Genomic DNA, 20,714 nt, shown 5'->3' with positions numbered 1-20,714 from the left:
TTTTCTTTTGTTTCCCTTGTCTGAGTAGACATGGAATTCAAGAAGATCCCTTTATGGCTGATGGTGAATAGTGTACTACTTATATTTTCCTCCAGGAGTTTTATAGTTTCAGGTCTCACCTTCAGGTCTTTGATCCATTTTGAGTTAATTTTTGTGTATGGCGAAAAAAGATGGTCTATTTTCATTCTTTTGCAAGTGGCTGTCCAGTTTTCCCAGCACCACTTATTGAAGAGACTTTCCTTTCTCCACTGTATGTCTTTAGCTCCTCTATCAAAGATTAGCTGCACATAGACATGAGGTTTTATTTCTGGACTTTCAATTCTGTTCCATTGATCTGTGTGTCTGTTTTCGTACCAGTACCATGCTGTTTTAATTACTATCGCTTTGTAGTATGTTTTGAAGTCAGGGATTGTGATGCCTCCAGCCTTGTTCTTCTTTTTCAGGATTTCTTCAGCTATACGAGGTCTTTTGTTGCCCCATATGAATGTTAGTTGGTATTCTTTGTTCTATTTATGGGAAGAATGTCCTTGGGATTCTGATTGGGATTGTATTGAATCTGTAGATTGCTTTAGGTAGTATGGACATTTTAACTATGTTTATTCTTCCAATCCAAGTGCATGAAATATTTTTCCATTTCTTTTTGTCATCATTGATTTCGCTCAATGTTTTATAGTTTTCATTGTATAGATCTTTTACTTCATTGGTTAAATTCACTCTTAGATATTTTATTCTTTTTGTTGCAATAGTAAATGGCATTGTCTTCTTGAGTTCTCTGTTAGTTCGTTGTTGGTATACAAAAAGGCAACTGATTTCTGTAAGTTAATTTTGTACCCTGCCACTTGGCTGTAGTTGTTGATTATTTCTAATAGTTTACCAATGGATTCTTTTTTTTTTTTTCCCCCCAAAGCCCCAGTAGATAGTTGTCTGTCATAGTTGCACATCCTTCTAGTTGCTGTATGTGGGACGTGGCCTCAGCATGGCCGGAGAAGCGGTATGTCGGTGCGCGTCCAGAATCCAAACCCGGGCCGCCAGTAGCGAAGTGCGCGCACTTAAGCACTGAGCCACGGGGCCGGCCCTCCAATGGATTCTTTAGGGTTTTCTATATATAAGATCATGTCATCTGCCAACAGCCAGAGTTTCACTTCTTCATTGCCTATTTGGATTCCTTTTATTCCTTTTTCTTGCCTAATTGCTCTGGCCAGAACCTCCAATACTGTGTTGAACAGGAGTGGCGAGTGGGCACCCTTGTCTTGTCCCTGCTCTCAGAGGAATGGCTTTCAGTTTTTCCCCATTGAGTATGATGTTGGCTGTGGGTTTGTCATATATAGCCTTTGTTATGTGAAGGTACTTTCCTCCTATACCCATTTTGTTCAGTTTTTATCATCAATGGATGTTGGATCTTGTCAAAAGCCTTGTCTGCATCTATTGAGATGATCATACGGTTTTTATTCCTTGTTTTGTTAATGTGGTGTATCACATTGATTGATTTGCGGATGTTGAACCATTCCTGTGTCCCTGGTATGAATCCCACTTGATCATGGTATATGATCTTTTTAATGTATTGCTGTATTCGGTTGGCCAATATTTTGTTGATCATGGTGTATGACCTTTTTAACATATTGCTGTATTCGGTTTGCCAATATTTTGTTGAGGATTTTTGCATCTATGTTCATCAGGGGTATTGGTCTGTAGTTTTCCTTCTTAGTATTGTCTTTGCCTGGCTTTGGTATCAGGGTGATGTTGGCCTCATAGAATGTGTTGGGAAGTGTTCCATCTTCCTCTATTTTTTGGAATAGTTTGAGAAGGATAGGTATTAAGTCTTCTTTGAATGTTTGGTAAAATTCTGCAGAGAAGCCATCTGGTCCTGAACTTTTATTTTTTGGGAGGTTTTTGATTACTGTTTCAATCTCTTTACCTGTGATTGGTCTATTCAGGTTCTCTATTTCTTCTTGATTCCGTTTTGGGAGGTTGTATGAGTCTAGGAATTTATGTATTTCTTCTAGATTGTCCAATTTGTTGGACTATAATTTTTCATAGTATTCTCTTACAATCTTTTGTATTTCTGTGGTATCTGTGGTAATTTCTCCTTTTTTATTTCTAATTTTATTTATTTGAGCCTTCTCTCTTTTTTTTCTTGGTGAGTCTGGCTAAGGGTTTGTCAATTTTGTTTATCTTCTCAAAGAACCAGCTCTTTGTTACATTGATCATTTCTACTGTTTTTTTTATTTCAATTTCATTTATTTCTGCTCTGATTTTTATTATTTCCCTCCTTCTGCTGACTTTAGGCTTTGTTTGTTCTTCTTTTTCTAATTCTGTTAGGGGTAGTTTGAGGTTGCTTTTAGGCTTTTTCTTGTTTGTTAAGGTGGGCATTATGGTCTGAAAAGATGCTTGTTATGATTTCAATCTTCTTAAATTTATATAAGCACGCCTTGTTTCCCAACATATGGTCTATTCTTGAGAATGTTCCATGCACACTTGAGAAGAATGTGTAATCTGCTGTGTTTGGATGGAGTGCTCTGTATATGTCTATTAAGTCCATCTCATCCAGTTTTTCATTTAGGTCCATTATTTCCTTATTTATTTTCTGTCTGGATGATCTGTCCATTGATGAGAGCGGGGTGTTAAGATCCCCTACTATTGTGTTGATGTTAATATCTCCTTTTACGTTTGTTAATAGTTGCTTTATGTACCTTGGTGCTCCTGTATTGGGTTCATATATATTTAAAAGTGATATGTCTTCTTGGTGGAGTGTCCCTTTTATCATTATGTAATGCCCCTCTTTGTCTCTCATTACGTGTTTTATCTTGAAGTCAACTTTGTCTGATATAAGTATGGCAACACCTGCTTTCTTCTGTTCACCATTAGCTTGGAGTATTGTCTTCCATCCTTTCACTCTGAGCCTGTGTTTGTCTTTAGAGCTGAGATGTGTTTCCTGGAGGCAGCATATCGTTGGGTCTTGTTTTTTAATCCATCCCACCACTCTGTGTCTTTTGATTGGAGAGTTCAGTCAATTTACATTTAGGGTAATTATAGATATATGGGGGCTTGTTGTTATTTTATCACCTTTTTTCTGGTTCTTTTGCATTTCTTTTTTTTTCTCGTCCCATGTGTTTCGGACTACCAATGCAGTCTGGTAGTTCTGTATGGGGGTTCTCTTAGTTTTCTCTTTCTTTATCATGTGTGATTCTGTTCTGATTATTTGGTTAGTGGTTACCATGAGGTTTGTGTAAAAAATCTCGTGGATGTGATAGTCCATTTTTTGATGGCCTCTTATTCCCTGAGACTAAGTCGATTCCATCCCTTTCCTCTTCCTCTTCTATGTTATTGTTGTCACATCTTATTCCTTCTTGTGTTGTGAGTTCGCGTTTAACATGATGAGATTATATTTATACTTGGTGCTTACCTTCCCTTGATCTTTCGTTTTATAATTAAGTGCTTGCTAATCTATTTTGATAGAGGACTGCAATTTTTCTGGTTTTGTTGACCTGTTTTCCTCCTTGTTCAAAACTTTGAAAACCCTTTCTCTTTTTCTCCTCAGGGCTCAGGGCCTTCTTGAGCACTTCTTGTAGTGGGGGTCTTGTGGCAATGAACTCCCTTAGCTTTTGTTTATCTGGGATAGTTATTATTTCTCCATCACATCTGAAGGATATTTTTGCTGGCTAGAGTATTCTTGGCTGAAAGTTTTTGTCCTTTAGAATTTTGAATATATCGTTCCACTCTCTCCTAGCCTGTAAAGTTTCTGTTGAGAAATCGGCTGAGAGCCTGATAGGAAATCCTTTGTATGTTATTTTTTTTTTGTCTAGCTGCCCTTAATATTTTTTCTTTGTCATTGACTTTTGCCAGCTTTACTACTACATGCCTTGGAAAGGGTCTTTTCATGTTGATATATTTAGGAGATCTATTGATTTCATTCACTGGTATTTCCAGTTCCTTCCCCAGGCTTGGGAAGTTCTCAGATATTATTTCTTTGAACAAGTTCTCTGCTCCTTTTTCCCTCTCTTCTCCCTCTGGAATACCTATAATCCTTATGTTAGATTTCCTCATTGAGTCGGATATTTCTCGGAGAGTTTCTTCATTTCTTTTTAGTCTTAGTTCTCTTTCCTCCTCCATCTGGAGCACTTCTGCATTGCTGTCCTCAATATTGCTATTTCTTTCCTCCATATTGTCAGCTCTGGTGCTGAAGGCTTCCAGATTTATCTTTTTCTCCTCTATTGTGTTTTTCATCTCTAAGATTTCTGATTTTTTTTTTATAGTTTCAATCTCTTTTGTGAAGAAACTCCTGATTTCGCTGAATTGTCTGTGTTTTCTTGTATTTCATTAAGCTTTTTTATGATGGCTATTTTGAATTCTCTGTCATTAAGGTTATACATTTCTGTGCTTTCCGGGTTGACTTCTGGGTGCTTGTCATTTTCCTTTTGGTCTGGAGATTTATTATATTTTTGCATGGTACCTGTTGGTGTTGGCTTACCTTTCCTCATAGTGAAAATATGTGGTCTCAGTTTCCTCTTGCTGCCTCTGGGTGGGGGTCAAGGGCTGTGTATTCTGGCCCGCCTCAATCCGTGGGCACTTTTTTCGGCCCCTTGCTGATCTGTGGTGTGGCTGAGTAGAGGCTGCTGGGGGGGAAGTGTGGAAACAGCTGGAGCTGGAGCGCAGCTAGGCCTAAGCAGCTGGGGCTCGGGTGTGGGTGGGTTGAAGCAGCTGCAGCTGGAGCGCCGCTGGGCCAAAGAAGCTGGAACTGGAGTGTGCTGGGCCAAAGAAGGGAGAGCTGGAGGGTGCTGAGCCAAAGAAGCTGGAACTGGAGTGCACTGGGCCAAAGAAGGGAGAGCTGGAGTGTGCTGGGCCAAAGAAGCTGGAACTGGAGTGAGCTGGGCTGACGAAGGAGGAACTGGAGTGCCACTGGGCTAAAGAAGCTGGAACTGGAGTGTAGTGAGCTGAAGTTGCTGGTGCCAAGTCAGCTGGAGCCTGTGCACAGGCCAAACCAAAGCAGCTGGAGCCGGGGGGGCGGGGGGGGTGGTCAAGCCGAAGGAGCTGTGGGTGGGGCACGGTCCAGCTGAGAGAGCTGGGGCTGTGGCACGGTGGAGCAGGGGAAGCTGGGGCCGTGGCTTGGAGCAGCTGGGGCTGCGTGTGGTGGGGACTAAGCTGCCACTGCCTCTGGTGTGGGGTTGCAGGCTTGCCCCACTGCTGGTCAGGCCGGGCGCCTGGGGGCCGCTGCCTGTGGGGATGGGCTGAGCGGAAGCGCCGCTGTGCTGAAGTGCCAGTTGAGCAGGCTCGTTGGGGGAGGGGCGCTTACTTTCGCCTCCCCGATCTCAGAGGTTTCTTGCCTTGCTGTCGCTCTCTGCTCTCCTGAGGGGCTAGCCTGTTGAAACTACCCTTGCAACAGTTCTGTTCTCTCTGTAGGGGGATCCTCTCAGGCTGTGAGGGGTCTTGGAGAGCTCCAGTTTTCACATGGCGAGCCACCCCTCCCCCTCCTCTGAGAGCCGCCTGGTCTCAGTCTCTGGGTTACAGTCCTTGGGGAAGGATGGGAGCTCCTCTTACCTCCTTCCACTTACTCTGGAGATTCCAGCACCTCAGTCCTCGTGGGTATGGCTGCCTGGGTGCCTCAGACGTCCCCTGTGTTGTGTGAATAGCTTCTGTTGGAATACGAACGTCCTTTTTGTTGTGTCTTAGAGGGGGAGAGTTCATGGGGGAAGCTCACTCCGCCATGATGCTGACGTCATCGCTTCTTTTCTTTAAATTAAAACTTCTACTAAATAGGACTTCAAGTTTTCTCTTTCTTCCAACCTTGGGAGAAAAAACTAAGGTCTCTCTCACTGATTCTTCCAGGAGAGCAGCCTGCCACTCACATGCCAAAGGGCTTCTGAGAAAACAGCTCATCAGGAAAAGCTGCTTTTCCTCAGCATGGTGGAAGCTGCTTCTGTAATCTCAGCAGCAAGTGCCTGATGTTTATTTTCTATGGTATTGCCTTCCTATATTAATAAACTGCTGGAATAGTTTGTGTGCATATCTTTCATGTCATACTCACTATTCAAAGGGCAGCACTTACTCTTCCTAAAACAGATCCTGCCAATAACTTCTGGCTCTAAGCCTTTGTTTACACTACTTTTTCAGTATGAATGTACCATCCTCTCTGTTCTGGTCATAACCATCCTTAAAGGTTTAGTTCAAAAGTCACTTCTCTCATTCAAATTCTTGGTAGCATTTTATTTTCGGCCTCACTTTTTACCTGCATTATAGAATTTGTAGGCATGTTGGACACTGTCCTGGAGGCTGCTTACACAGAGGGGCGGGCTCATGTATCTGTATGGTCCACCCCGCGTCCAGCACTTTGCACATAGTTGGTAACAAAAATTACCAATGAATAATCAAGTGAATAGATGTTTTCTTGTATATTTAAAGGTCTCTTATGTTGCTATTTAACAAGAATATGATAGCACCATAAATGAATCTTTTATTATAGAAATATGAATGTCAAAGAATAAAATGTGAAGCATTCTTAATATTAAAAATATTTAGATGTTTGTAGAGCAATTTATCCAGATCACTGGCAAGATTTAATAAATGTACTACTGCAAGGGTTGGTGCACACTGGGCCCAGCAGTCACAGGTCCAGGAATGTGGGAATGAGCGGGATAATACTCTAAGACACTGTTACCCGCTAGGGGTTAATCTAGATGGGGATATGCCAAAGGATACCCCTGATAGCCAGAGGCAGATAGGAAGGCATGTTCCTACGTGCATGACTGCTTTAGAAACTGTAAGGCAAGGTGGAGCATAAAGAAAAGAATTACGCTGAGGAAAGAAGGAACCCTCAATTGGTAGGCAAAGAGAGTTCCCCAGTGGCCAAGGTAAACTGTTACTATGCATGTTTTCTCCTGATCTGGTGACCTTCAAAGATTCCCTGGTCTCGTGGAGCAGTGGAACAGCAGGTATATTTTCCAGCTTTCCATAAATGAAAACTCTCTGCTTTTTCTACTACCTACACGATAATAACGGACAGTATCTGGCATAGCTTTAGGGTTCTCTGATGAGGAGAAATAAGATTTTACATTTGCTAAATTATTCTGTCTTTTCTATTTACTGGGATTCTAAAAGCAAGTTTACTTACCTCTGAAGTCTGGTCTTTGCTGCCATCATCAACTACTATCACTTCATAAGTGAACATGGGATCTTGTTTCTGCAAGAAGCAAAAATAAAATACCACAATTTGCTATGACTGCCACCAAGAAATCTAACAAAATTGCAAGGAATTTTAAAAATAGTTGTTTTAGTGTTGATGTCTATAAATATGAATATAAATAAGTACACAAACCACATAAGATGAAAATGCCAAGAACAAAAAGGAGGAGAGACACTGGGTAGGAGTGGAGGGCGAGCACTGACTACATCTCCATGAGCCTCCTGCTCCTCCACTCGCCCACCCTGTACCACGTCAGCGGAAGCAGCCAGGCTCTTGTGGTGCTGAGCTCATCTTAGAGGCTACAAGATGTACGAGGAAAAGCCCATGAGGTGTGAAGTCAGTGTGTGCAGATTCCAACCTGGCCGCACCACTTCTTAGCCTTAAGACCTTGTGTAAGTTACATTTTTGACCTGTTTTCTCATTTGTAAAAAAAAAAACAAAAAAAACCTAGCCCATGTGGCTGTTGTGAAGATTACATGTAACAGAAGAGGCAGAAGCCTCACATATAATAAGGGCTCAATTCTCTTTCTCTTTTCTTTAAATTTAATTTGTGAGTAAGGCCCCCTCTCTTTTGATGAATCTTCTATCTTCCTTTTACACAAAAAAACCTAAAACTAAAGTAAATCAAAACAAGGAATTTTCTAAAAAAAAAAGCAGCAGCCACAAAGCTCACTTGTTTCCTTAAACTCTCCAAGGAGATCCCAACAGCAGCTCATATGCTACAAGAGGGGCACGTATCACTTTTCTTCTCTTTATGCAGGGAAAGAAGAGGAAAACAAATGAGGGGGACTCTTCAGAATAATAAATAATTTCACCCTAATTGTAAGTCTTTTTTAAATAAATCTCTTTTCTAAAAGTCACAAAAGTAAAAACAGCATTGTGCTGTCATACAAAGTCTGCCAACGTACACTGTCACTCAGTTTTAAATATTACCAGGCAAGAGAGGATGAAAAGTGGGTGAGAGGGTGCAAAAGAGAAATTTCAACTTTCCAGTTTCTGGGGTCCCCCCCCACCTCTGGAGGTGGGGTGCTATGTGTTGGGCTTGCTTGCTAACAGCTGACCGTGGACAACAAGCTGAGCACGGGGTCGCCCAGTGATCACGATGGCCTCAGCACAGCCGGTATTGCCTCTCACAGTGAGTCTAGCCCGGGGTCCACAAGTGGGTGACCTGGTCGAGTTTTAATTGGAGATCTTATATTGAAAGAGAAGATGTGATACCTGTCTCTTCTCTAGGTAGCTCAGAGCTTCATCCATCATTACAGGCACTTAAAGCAAAACAAGACATATTAAAAATTGATTTTGAAAATCATTTACCAAGCCCCAGCACATTCAGTTTACGTATGGGAAAAGTCTGAATAATCCAACAAGCCCCTCTGGGACTTTCCCCCAGTGCCATTCCCATCTGGAACATCTGTCTTCTGTTCACATCTTGCTGTTACTTCTCTAGAACACTCGGTCCCACTGCTTCACGATGCTGCTCCCACCCTTTACAGCTAATATTCACTTCCCCTCTTCTGAGCTGCAATTACCAACTTGGCACTCACCACAGCCAACATCCATTCATGTTCTGGCAAAAACACTGAAGTCCATACTTTAAATTTCCTTTTCTTCCCAAATTACCCCTTACCAAAAAATCAAATAGGGCTTACACCGTTTCTCTTCATTGTATGAAGGCACAACAACAGAAAGCTGTTTGGTAGGTGAGTCACATATGCTGGGTAAAGCTTCCTTCTGCCCTCTGGCATTTAAGAAGAACTTCTCTTGCTCATGTCGGTGAAGGTGTGGCATTCCCGTAGCAGTTATAAATGCAACAAAGGAAATCTAAAAGCAGATATGTTAACAAGAAACTATGTTATACTATATGTCTTAAACTCATACAGTGCTGTATGTCAATTATTTCTCAATAAAACTGGGGAAGAAAAGAAATTATGTCATATTGCCCTTTTGTTTACATTTGTTATTTTGTGTGTGTGTGGAATATATACTCTCAGTTTTTAGTCCATTAACAATGGTCTGGAGGTGACTCCAAAATTCAAACCAGTCAGTCTCCACTTATGAACTGATTATTGTCCTTTTTTTCCATTAATATGGTACTAATGGCTTAGGAGGGTCTTTGTCTCTTCCAACCTGTCATTCCCTAGCCCTCTGTCATTCCAGATCTAATAGGGAACAGTCACTACAGAAGTGCAATCTACTCTTAGATGCCCCGAATGCCTGAACTCTGGCACAACCACAATGAGGTCCCATCCCTACTTGGAGCCTGTATGTGACAGATGACAAGTTCATATTGCAGTGGAATGTGTGGGGTGAGGGAAGATCTCCCATCCAGGACCAGATTGACTTAGGATATGAAGGGAAGATTCCCTCAATCCTCATAGTAGGAACCACTAATGCTTAAGAATATATTCTTGATACTTATCCCAGATTTGAATTCAGAATACAGTATTTTCGAGAGTAAAGTATCAAACTTGTAGGCTGTAGGCACCATGCACTACTAACATTATATAGCTCCTTTCCATATTCATTTGGGAGCTAGCTTTAGAAATACCATTCTTTGTAACATTGTTTCTATTGGTATACTTTCTGCTTGCAAAACAATCAATCTACAAATTTTTGGAATGCTACTCATTTGTAATTTGATGACCATTTATAATATTCCATTGGGTACAGACTGAAATTGAATATGCTTCTGATTAGTATGAGCATGGAGGCAGTATCCAGACTAGTGGTTAAGAGTTTCTGTTCTGCACCCCTAGTGTCCAGATTGTGGTTTCTAAATTCAGTTTCCCACTAAAAGCAACCAGTGCTTCTAAGAGGAATGGCTGCTTCAGGTCTGGGGCAGGAAATGTACAACAGTGGAAGAACAGTTAGACCAGAAAGCAAGGAAGGTATCCACGACCGTGAGGGCCACGCCAAAAGGACAAAGTAGCCAACGTGAGGGGCTCCCACTGGCCTATGATGGGAGGATTTGAGCACCAAAAAGAATAATTACTGCAATGGATTGAAACACATGAAATATATTTTATATTATGGATTCACAATGATACTAAAAATAAAAAATTGGTCACTTTTGTAAAATTCCAGGCAACTATCTCATTATTTTGAAAACTTGCCTTTTTTATCTTACCTTTTATATATGAAAGGTATTTCAGGGTAACTGAATAGCCAAGGATGAGATTTTTTTTCATTAGAGAATTCCAGGTAATACACGAAGGAATGATACAATTAGAATATTTCACTTTGCAACTCCCAGTGAAATAATGGATTTAGGTAACGATTATCAATGACTGCTAAAACCATTAGGTTAATAACAAGCTTTATAAATGGTGGGTCAGGCTAACAACTCCTGAACCTGTGGGTCCATCTTAACACCAGAGAAAATCAGACATTACACGCCTCCTGATGTGATACAAGAGGAGGTATTCAGCATCACTCACACACTTTTCTTGATTAAAAAACTCAAACACACATTTGATCAAGTCACTACATGTAACTACCAGTTTACAGGAAATTCAGGGGACAGAGTAAGACGTTAAAAGGCACCAAGGGGATGCAATCAGTGAAATTTAAATTGTGAGAAATGACACAGGACAAATGACCACTTGTTGGAGACAAGGAAAAGGAAAAAAAGAGAAGAGAAGAGGTTATCGATTAAGAGACTACAGACATGTCGCTCAAGTGCTATGTGTGTGAATGCTGACTGGAACAGCCTGACTGTACCAAGACACACAGGAGGCATTTGAACTGACCGGATACTTGAAATCACTGAATGATGGCTACACTTAAAAAAACATCTGTGACAACCTTTTTGTGGTTTTATTTTTAAGAGGGAGTCCTACTTTTAGAGACAAATGCTGAGGATTTACAGATAAAATGTTATGTCTTGGATTTACTTCAAAATAATTCACAAAGGAAGTGGGGGGGGAAGCATGTATGGAGGTTGAATATATAAGATAGAAGATTAGTTGTGGTTTTTTTTAGGTAAGGGGGAATGATTTAAATGCTCTAGCATTTTTAAAAAACGAAGTTTCCCTAGCTATGTGATATTTGCATATACGAGCTCACCTCTCCAAACTGTTTCCTCACCAGTCAAATGAAGTTAATGATAACATTTATGCCAGTGTTGTTTCCAACATCAAATGAGATAATCCCTGTTAAACACTGAATACCCAACATATTGTAAGGACTCAATAAATGGTAGCTCTCATAATCACTTCAGGCTAGTGGGATCAAATACTTCCAGCACAACCTCATAATGTACACATTTAGATTTGTGCAACAGATTCAACATGAGGCAGATCCAATGTAGGATTTTGTCAAACTCTGTCCCACAAAACCCCTGAAATCTCTATATACCACTAAGGGAAAGTGGACTTCTTTCTCACTCAGACACAAATCACGAAAGATGGCAAGATACACTGCTTTTTCTCTATCGAAACTGTTTCCAGCTGTGAGTTTACAATATTTGCGGCAAGACAGCAGAGTGTTATTTAGGCTGTTAATCTGAATGTCAAGGAAGCAGAAACCTCTCCATTTACTAACTAGATGGCAGGCCCATTCCAAATTATACGGGAGAAAGGTCACTTGGCAAATTTTCTATTACTTATGGAACAGCAATGTATTTCCGTGTTTCCAGAGTAATGGCAAAGAAAATTCGAGTTTGAATTCCATTGTACTGCCTCATTTAGAAGCAGCAAATTTAGGGTGTTTAATTCTGGGAGATAAAGACCTCCAGACATATGGTAACCCCAGGCCTCATCTATTTTGGTCTCCCTATGTCCCTAGGGGGTCTCTTGATCCAACGACTGATTCCAACCTGTAACAGACGGCTGCTGTCAGTGCTGTCACCACTTCCTATTTGCTGAACCACACACACTTTCTGGGGGCTCAAGACCTCCCCGGGCGGAGCCAGACCTGCAGAGGCTGCAGACCCGGGAAGAAGTCCGGGAGAGGTCGGGGCACACAGGGCGGGTGGGCAGTGGGTCCGGGTACCAGGGCAAAGTGAAGGCTGGGCGAGCACGTCCCAAAATGAACAAGCGTAAAAGGCTCTGAGCACAAAGGGAGATAAAGCTCCAAAATAAAAATAAAGAGCGGAAGAAAGGGGGCGTGAAATTCTAGGAGAGGAAATTCTGGGGTCCAGGCTCGGGGGAAGCAAGGTGAAAAGGGACACGACGAGGAGCGGGCAGTGCGGAGGAGAGGATGCCTGGGGGCCGCGTCTCCAGGAGAGCAGTGAGCCCAGGCCCGCGTCGGTCCCCAACCCCTCTCCTCACCAGTATTAGGGCTGCGGCCAGCAGCGCCGCGCCGAGCACCGCCAGCTGCAGGAGAAGCGGAGCCATCCTCCATGCCCGGGCCGCCGCGCCCGCCCTATCCAGCACCTACACACACGCGGAAGCGCGGCCGGCAGCCCCGCCTCCCGCCCGCAGAGAGGACGCGCAGGCCGGGCGCCCGCCGCCCACAGCGCCCCCGCGCGGCCCGACCGGGACCAGCCGCCGCCCACAGCGCCCCCGCGCGGCAAGGCGAAGAACACCTAGTAGTTCTTGTCTGCTAGGCGCTCAGAGGGTGGAGAGGCAGGCACAGTTTCCCTAGTAGGGCTGCCAGAATTAGCAAGTAAAATATAGGATGTCTACTTAATTTGAATTTCAGATAAGCAACTAATAGTTTTTTAACAGCCTTATTAAAATATAACTCACATACCATACAACCCACCCACTTAAAAGGTGTTGGTATACTACATTAATTTTTTAAAACTGTGATAAAATAAAATATAAAATTCTAACCATTTTAAGTGTACAATACAGTTGTACTAATTACAGTCACAATTTCCTGCAGCCATCACCACTCTATTTCTAAAACTTTCCCTGCTCCCCGCAGCCCCTGTTAACAACAAAGTAACATGCACTATTCCAGGCGTACTCATAGTAAAAAGAAAAAAATACTTTGTTTATCTGACATTCAAATTTAATTGGATATCCTGTATTTTATCTGGCAACCCTATCAAGGAGGGATGCGGAAGCCGTAAGCCACGACACAGCCTTCAACACAAGCTGCTCCTTTGGAACCCGCTCCGGGGACCTGCAAAGTGTAACCTGGGGCGGATACGAGCGCACAGAAAAAGAACGTGCTTCTCCGGTGCTGGAGCAGGGAGCCCTTTACCTGGGAGAAGACAAGCCCAGGGCCCGGTCTGAGCCGGAGGCGGGGAAAGGACGTAGAAACATTGGAATAATGCTCCACACTCAATACTAGATTCTTGGCTGTTAGTCGGTTTTGTCTTAAATTCTTGAACTTCCAGACTGTTTCTAAAGAGAGCCGCTCGTCACTTCACTAACAGCAGATTCGCCAAAACACCTCTAAGGCAAGGAAAGCCAGACAGGCGTCCGGCTAGGGACGGTGGAAGCGAACGTAGTGCGAGCGCCCCCTCGCGGCGCCCCGGCCTCCTGCGTCTCTGCAGCGGGAGCAGGGCGCAGGCGTCCGTGTCGAAAGTCTGGAGGCGGAGCAGGCGCGCGAGCGGAGCGCGGGGTCGCCCCGGCGCCGGCGCCGGCACGCGGGCGGGAAGATGGCGGCCGGGTTCAAGTGAGTGTGGGTGGCCGGCGGGCGCGAGTTTGTACGCTGGTGCATCGCGGCTTCCTTTAACCCTTAGCTGGGATTTTGTCACCTGGAGGGCATCCCACTAGGTTCACACTTCTTTCCCCCTCGGAAGCGGGCGAGAGGCGGGAGGACCGGAGGTGGTCGTAGTGAAAGGAAAGGGGGCTTCTCCCCGAAAGGGGGGATGGAAGGGACTGTGCCTCGAGTTCGGTACTTGGGGCGAGCGCTTGTGGCTTGGTGTGTGGTGGACGTGCGGCGCCAGGAGGCACAGTTGTAATCTTTTAAAAAGTGTTGCATCAGAACCACATGCTATCGTATTCTTCCTCTCCTGTAATTTATCTCTAAAAGGGTTGTGCCTTGTTCGGAAGGTTTTACTTAAACCTTTTTTGTGCCGCTCTGGCGAAGCCTATAGATTTTCGTTCTCAGAGGCAAGTTTTTAAATGGATGAAATAAGATTTCAAAGGAAACCAATTATATTGAAACAGTTATCTGTATAAACTCCGAGTTCAGGTATTTAGGTACTTGTTTTAAAGTTGATTTTCTTAAACAACAAAATCTGTGGGGAGTCTAGTAACTAACTCTTGGAATTTCAAAGTAACAATGAGTCTAAACATACCTTCGACAATTATGAAGTAAAAACGAAAACATTTAATCTCTGATTTTTTTAAAGTCGCAAATACTGCTAATATGACGGTTTATTGCCTACAGTCATAATTGAAGAATATGCTCAATTTCAGTGTAATTTAGATAGTGAAAGTAAAGATGTAACTCTTTTTCATGCTCACCAAGAATTCCTGCTTCAGAGCGAGAGTGACATCATTATTTTAACACCTGGATTAATCCTCTTTTAAAGATGCACAAGAGCTTTGGGCTCCAATCCTGTAATTGTTTAACGCAGAATTAAGGACAGCAGTCGAGTGTGATTGCTCCTGCAAGCCTATCTACTTTTTATAATTAGTTACATGTGGCAACATAAACATCAGAATTCATGAAAGAATCTTAGTTACAAATTGTGGAAATTTATGCTGCATCACCACACTGCCAATTTCTGGATTTATGTTAAGATTCATTAACTTACCTCAGATATATTTTTAACACGTGTTTCAGAACTGTGGAACCTCTGGAGTATTACAGGAGATTTTTGGTGAGTAAAGGTGGTTATGTACATGCTATGCCTTTTGATAATACCTTATGCTTCTTTTAAAGACAATTTTCATATATACAAATGTTGAACCATGTTGTACATGTGAAACTAATATATGTTAATTATACCTCAATTTAAAAAAACAATTTCAAGTAATTCAGATTAATTCGAGTTAACGAGGTTTAATGTGTTTTCCTTGGTGTGTGTAAAATATAGATGTAATCTTTCATAAAAATATATTTATTTAGAAAGAGAACTGCCGTCCTGATGGAAGAGAACTTGGTGAATTCAGAACCACAACTGTCAACATAGGTGAGGATATTTTGAATTCTAATAGAATGTTGAAGTTGCTTTGGTTTTTAATACTAGTAAAGAATTTTTGTTTGTAAAGTTTTTTTTTAAACTCACTGTTCTCTCAATTGGTATGTTCTTTATTTAAAATTTTAAAGTAACTATTTTTCCCCTTCCTTCCTTCAGAACCTCCGAGACACGGTGTTCTTATATGTCTTAAGTTTAAGACATAAGTTTATTAAATCCTCTGTTGCAAACACTGAATTTTCTAGTTTTACCTGTATGACATTGCCAAGTTGTAGCCTCTCAGCCACTTAAACAGTATTTCAGCCAAATTCTACCATGTTTAAGGGATTTCAATGATTTTGTGTCATGAGATTTTTATCTGTATAACAGTCCTGTGCCTGAATGAAAATGATTAACAAATTCAAGGACAGGTGAATAATACTTAAAACAATAATTTTAAATAATTATACCATTTTAAAAAGACTCAGGCTAGGAATAAATTTTCATAAGCCACTGAGATGTGTAGCAAGATAAAATCATAGAAAACGAAAATACTTCTTATGGTCTTCATTTTGCTTAAATACTTATCTTTTCAGGTTCAATTAGTACTGCCGATGGTTCTGCTTTAGTGAAGCTGGGAAATACTACAGTAATTTGTGGAATTAAAGCGGTAGGTTTAATATATGTCTTACTGAGATTTAAGTTACCAAATTAGCTTCATATACTTATTATAGACACCTATAATTCTATTGTTGATTAAGCAGTCAGGTGTCAGTTTTTTAGTATTTGTTTTCATTTTCCAAGAGCTTTCACCTTTGAGTATTAGATAATATGACCCAAGTTTAATGAGTCTTAATTTATGAACATTCACAAAATACTAAATAAAACCATTTTAAAAATCCTCACCACCTTTAATTTTTAGAAAATTTGTCATTTGAGAAATTGAGAGATATTTGTGACATCCTTTTGTCCCGTGATGGCATTTAATCTGTGCAAATGTGTAGAAAATCGAGATTGTTCAAAAGAGAAGCCTGAGGGGACAATAGCTACTATTTACTGAGGGGACAATAGCTGCTGTTTACTGGGTATCTGCTGTATTTCAGGCACCTTGTATTAGGTGCTTTACAGATTTATCCAGTTTATTCCTCAGAAGAATCATTTGAGGTATAATTTATCTCTTTGTCTCCTGTTTTACAGAGGTTCAGTAATGTGTACAGGAACATGTCTCACAAATAGAACTTAGATATAGCTGACTCCAAAGCCTGTTGCTTTTTTGAGTATGTTGCACTCTGTGAGTTTATTTAACCTAAGTTCAGATTCTCCCTCCATAAAGCTGAGGTGTTACCTAATAATAATATTTGAGCACTTACTCCTTGCCAGGTTGTTAGGGACTTTACATCTCACTGGATCTCATTAACATTCCCTAAAAGTAGGCTCTGTTAATTTCCCATTTTACAGATGAGGAAGTTGAATGGTAAGAAATTAAATAACCTACCCAGAGTCTCTCAGCCAAAAAATATGGGTCTGACATTTGAACCAGGTCAATGATTCCAGAGCTTTTGCTGTTGCCCACTATACCATCAGTTCCTAAATCTGGCTGTCATTATCACCTGGGTTTAAATGCAGATTCTTGGCTACTGAATGAATGGAAGAGAGGGGACGCAGAAATCGAATTAATATTTTTTAAGAGCCTCAGGTAATTTTGATGAGTAGCACTCATCATAGTGTAGTCAATTATGCTATACTGCCTTCTTACCTTGCAGAGCTAATGTGAGGATTGGTGCTAATGTCCACAGAGCCCCTGATATGACTCCCCAAGCATAGTAGATGCTCATGATGTGGCAGTTAACTTGCTAAGATGGTCTTTGGTGGAGCCTTCTGTAACTGACTGTTAAGCTGTCTTCACAATTTTTTAGTAGCTTCTTTCATACGAAACATTTGTTTGCTTCTATAGGAATTTGCAGCACCACCAACAGATGCCCCTGATAAAGGATATGTTGGTAAGTTAAATGGTTTTGTAATTTTGATACAAATACTTTAACACATTTAATACTAATATTATAGTTAAGTCCTGGTAGTTGAGTTGAAGAAGAAAATTATTTGTAAGATTCAGAAATATACAGGAATGAAGCAGATATTCCTGAAAAGTTTTGTGTTAGAAGACAGCATATTAGCAAGATACCGAATTTAGTAAGTTTGTTTATCAAACTAGATCAATTTTTGTTTATACATTCAGACGTCATCAACCAAGAAAACAGACTCTCAGGCAAAGAGCTGTAATTGCAAACTTCTGTTTCCATGTTTTTAATTTATACTGTGTGATTTTCTTGACTTGGGCCATCTGTTCTTTATGCTAGGAACCAACATTTTAAAAATGCAGAACAGTTGGGTATGAGTAGAGGGGCTGTCTTCTGTTACAGATTGAGGTATTTTGAAAGAAATCTAGAAAACTCACGTGAAGGCTTTAGGAGGACTGAGGCCTTAAACAGATGTGTTTTTTTCTTTGTGTGGGAAAAAGAAGTCAGAAAACGTAAATTTTATTTTATCTAAGCCTAAGAGTCTTACTTACAAAGACCAAAAAGAACGTAACTGATGTGTTATAGTGCACTTCCACTTGGAAAAGCCTATCCATGGCTACAGTTGCCTTTGCAGTTGATTGTTAATACCTTTAACACTTCTGTAAACCAGAGGTGAAGTTTAGTTCATAGCTGCAGAGTGTTTCTTTCAGTTCCTAATGTGGATCTACCACCTCTGTGTTCATCGAGATTTCGGTCTGGACCTCCTGGAGAAGAGGCCCAAGTGGCTAGCCAGTTCATTGCAGATGTCATTGAAAAGTAAGATCATCATGATAAAATTTGACTTTGATTCATTTTCAGATTGTTTTTGACCTTTCATTTACTGTGCTCTTTCTCATTAAATCAAGTTCACAGGTACTTCAGAAAGAGGACTTATGCATTTCTCCAGGAAAGGTAAGAGGAATAAAGAAGCTATGAGTTTTTATTCTAAAGTGTTTTTTTGTGGGAAGAAGTAAACAGAGAAATTAAATAACCAACCACAGTAGCCTTAAATATGGATGTCTTATTGTTTTTAGATGGAACTCAGTAGACAAAATCAGTCTTACTCTGTAACTATCTATGTAGCTCATAAAAAAAAAAAATCAATTTTGACTAATTTATTGCCTGACTGGGAGCTACCTTTTAAGCTGAGGTAGATTTTTTCCCCTTAACTTTTACAGCAGATGATGCAGTCATTTTTTATTCCCTATAGCAGGTTATTAATATCTGATCAACTAATGTGTTGAAGGTAAATCCACACGGTAAATTCCAAGTCTGAAAACTTAGAACTGACAAAAATCTAGAGGCTTTTCCTATTTGATTAAATACTGATATATTAGCATTTTAAGACCTAAACATTTCATGTATTAAGGTTTCTGTGGGAAAGTACATTTTGAGTTTCATTTGGGACTTTTACAAGCATTTCCTGAATCTGCTAACTTAGTAGCAAGAATGGAAATTCGTTCTATATCTACAGCTCCCTTGAGGGAAATAGAGATGTTCATCACTTGTCAGCTTGGTAGTCAAAAGCCAGCTTTAACCAACCCTGTCCACTTTTTTTGGTTTATTTTATAAAGGTAAAGCTTTTTTTTTTAAAGTTTTTGAGCCTTGAAGGTTATCTTGCTTGTCTAAGCAAGGATTCTGTGGTTCTTAAGTTAAAGCAAATACTATGTTCTACCCGTAGGAAGGCTTTAATTTATACTTTACGTAAACTCTGTTTTAGCTTGCTTGGGTTCTATACTGTGATCTCATTTGCCTCGACTATGATGGAAACATTTTGGATGCCTGTACATTTGCTTTGTTAGCAGCTTTAAAAAATGGTAAGCAGCCTTAATAGAAAGCAGTATTCCTACTTAAGTGTCAGAATGTTCTTTCTGTTTTGTTAAACTTTCTCAATAAACTTCTTAAAACTTTTTAAGATTTAGCTATCATTCATGTGTTTCTAAATTAAAGAAAAACAATGTTTATATCCACTATATTTACTTTAATTGTTCTAAGATAATTTGTTTAAAAATAATACTTCTAGAAAGTTAAACAGAAGGAAAAGTGAATTACAAAGCATAGAAAGCCATATTTGTTATTTAAACCAGAGACTTACTTAACCTATTTCCTTTTTCTAGTACAGTTGCCTGAAGTTACCATAAATGAAGAAACTGCTTTAGCAGAAGTTAATTTAAAGAAAAAAAGTTTTTTGAATATTAGAACTCATCCAGTTGCAACTTCCTTTGCTGTGTTTGATGAGTAAGTTAATCAAACGTATTAAAAATGTATATTTAAAGTAATGAATTGTTATCAGTTTTCTAACTTTCTAGGAAATGCCTAAGGTGATCATACATCCTAGTTTGCCCTGGACACCTGACTTTATACTTGCTGTCCCTGCATAATTATTATTAGCACAATTATTATTTCAAAAGCATCCTGATTTGGATGATGAATTCTGTGCTCTCCCTACTTGTTCCTTGGTTTGCATACTACTGTGTAATGTTAATTTTCAATTATTTCACAAAAGATTTACCTTAGGCTATCTTCAGTATTTGCCAAGGATTTTAACATAGTCATAAATTAATTAAAGGGCAAAGATTCTTACAAGTAGTAGAATTGTAGCTTGCTTTATTAACTTTCCTGGTTTCCCACCAGTTCTCTTCTAGCTCTTGTATCTGACATTAGTACCTAAGCTAAAATGCAGGTAGTGAGTTTAGTATGCTTCTAAAATAAAATTTGTTCCATGGACTGATTTTACACTTTATTTTCTAAATAGCACTCTGCTCATAGTTGACCCTACTGGAGAGGAGGAACATCTGGCAACCGGAACCTTAACAGTAGTAATGGATGAGGAAGGCAAGCTATGTTGTCTTCACAAACCAGGCATGTTCCATTTCAGTCCTAAAAATGTAGATGAAAATTCAGTGTGAGCTTCTTTATATTAGGGAGAGCCAAATGGAATGTAGAATGTTTTATTGTTTACCTAATGTAAGTTTACTACAGTTTCTTTGTTATCTCAAATTCCTTACATTTTTATATTGTATACCAGTGAGTGGTTCTTAAACTTATGGCATGTATCAGAATCACTTGGAGGTTTTGTTAAAACATAACTTGCAAATCTTGATGCCATACCACTGGTTTACATCACTGAATTTTTTTGTTGTATAACTTGACACAATGTTGATCATGTAAAATAACAGATATTAAAAGTGTTGGCACGATAATTTTTCAGGTGGAAGTGGGCTAACTGGAGCTAAACTTCAGGACTGTATGAGCCGAGCAGTTACAAGACACAAAGAAGTAAAAAAACTGATGGATGAAGTAATGAAGAGTATGAAACCCAAATAAGCAACCACCACATTTTCAAAACAGACTTGTAAAAACTGTATTTGTTACACTGTGCACAAACCTTTTATACTAAATAAATATCAAACTACATTCTTTTGAAAGATGTTTCTAGTGTTTCTTAGGTCACTTC

At 40.2% G+C, this 20,714-nt stretch overlaps 2 protein-coding genes across 6 annotated transcripts in view; one reads left to right on the top strand and one right to left on the bottom strand.

Annotated features, from left to right (window-relative positions):
• Positions 1-12,576, bottom strand: part of ALG5 (ALG5 dolichyl-phosphate beta-glucosyltransferase) — a 46,526-nt gene extending 33,950 nt beyond the window's left edge. For 3 of the 5 annotated variants that reach the window (XM_087436187.1, XM_087436186.1, XM_087436188.1), the window contains exons 1-5: positions 12,448-12,576; positions 8,827-8,998; positions 8,396-8,442; positions 7,106-7,174; positions 5,536-5,610 (exon numbers count right to left, since the gene is read on the bottom strand). In XM_087436187.1, coding sequence (XP_087292313.1) covers positions 5,536-5,610; positions 7,106-7,174; positions 8,396-8,442; positions 8,827-8,998; positions 12,448-12,513 — 429 coding nt within the window. In that variant the 5' untranslated portion in view covers positions 12,514-12,576. The remainder of the gene's footprint in view (positions 1-5,535; positions 5,611-7,105; positions 7,175-8,395; positions 8,443-8,826; positions 8,999-12,447) is intronic. The other 2 variants (XM_004435332.3, XM_087436189.1) reach the window with 1 other exon arrangement.
• Positions 12,577-13,652: 1,076 nt separating this feature from the next.
• EXOSC8 (exosome component 8) lies at positions 13,653-20,685 on the top strand. Its single transcript, XM_004435338.3, has 11 exons — positions 13,653-13,747; positions 14,867-14,903; positions 15,152-15,215; positions 15,797-15,870; positions 17,155-17,200; positions 17,929-18,034; positions 18,124-18,169; positions 18,978-19,074; positions 19,375-19,495; positions 20,013-20,119; positions 20,469-20,685. Exons 1-11 carry the CDS (start codon positions 13,731-13,733, stop codon positions 20,582-20,584), a joined length of 831 nt encoding a protein of 276 aa, XP_004435395.1. The 5' UTR covers positions 13,653-13,730; the 3' UTR covers positions 20,585-20,685.
• Positions 20,686-20,714: the final 29 nt, after the last annotated feature.

This window comes from Ceratotherium simum, chromosome 10 (genome assembly GCF_057802395.1).
Source record: "Ceratotherium simum simum isolate JZ-2026a chromosome 10, ASM5780239v1, whole genome shotgun sequence".
Lineage (NCBI taxonomy): Eukaryota > Metazoa > Chordata > Mammalia > Perissodactyla > Rhinocerotidae > Ceratotherium > Ceratotherium simum.
The sequence above is the reverse complement of the archived record's forward strand: the minus strand, read 5'-3'. Positions and strand labels throughout refer to the sequence as shown.

Bases quoted from the DNA above. Each gene is read 5' to 3' on its own strand.
- EXOSC8 (XM_004435338.3), top strand. The intron at 15,871-17,154 runs GTAGGTTTAATA...TTGCTTCTATAG, and splicing joins TAATTTGTGGAATTAAAGCG to GAATTTGCAGCACCACCAAC. The intron at 18,170-18,977 runs GTAAGAGGAATA...ACTCTGTTTTAG, and splicing joins TATGCATTTCTCCAGGAAAG to CTTGCTTGGGTTCTATACTG.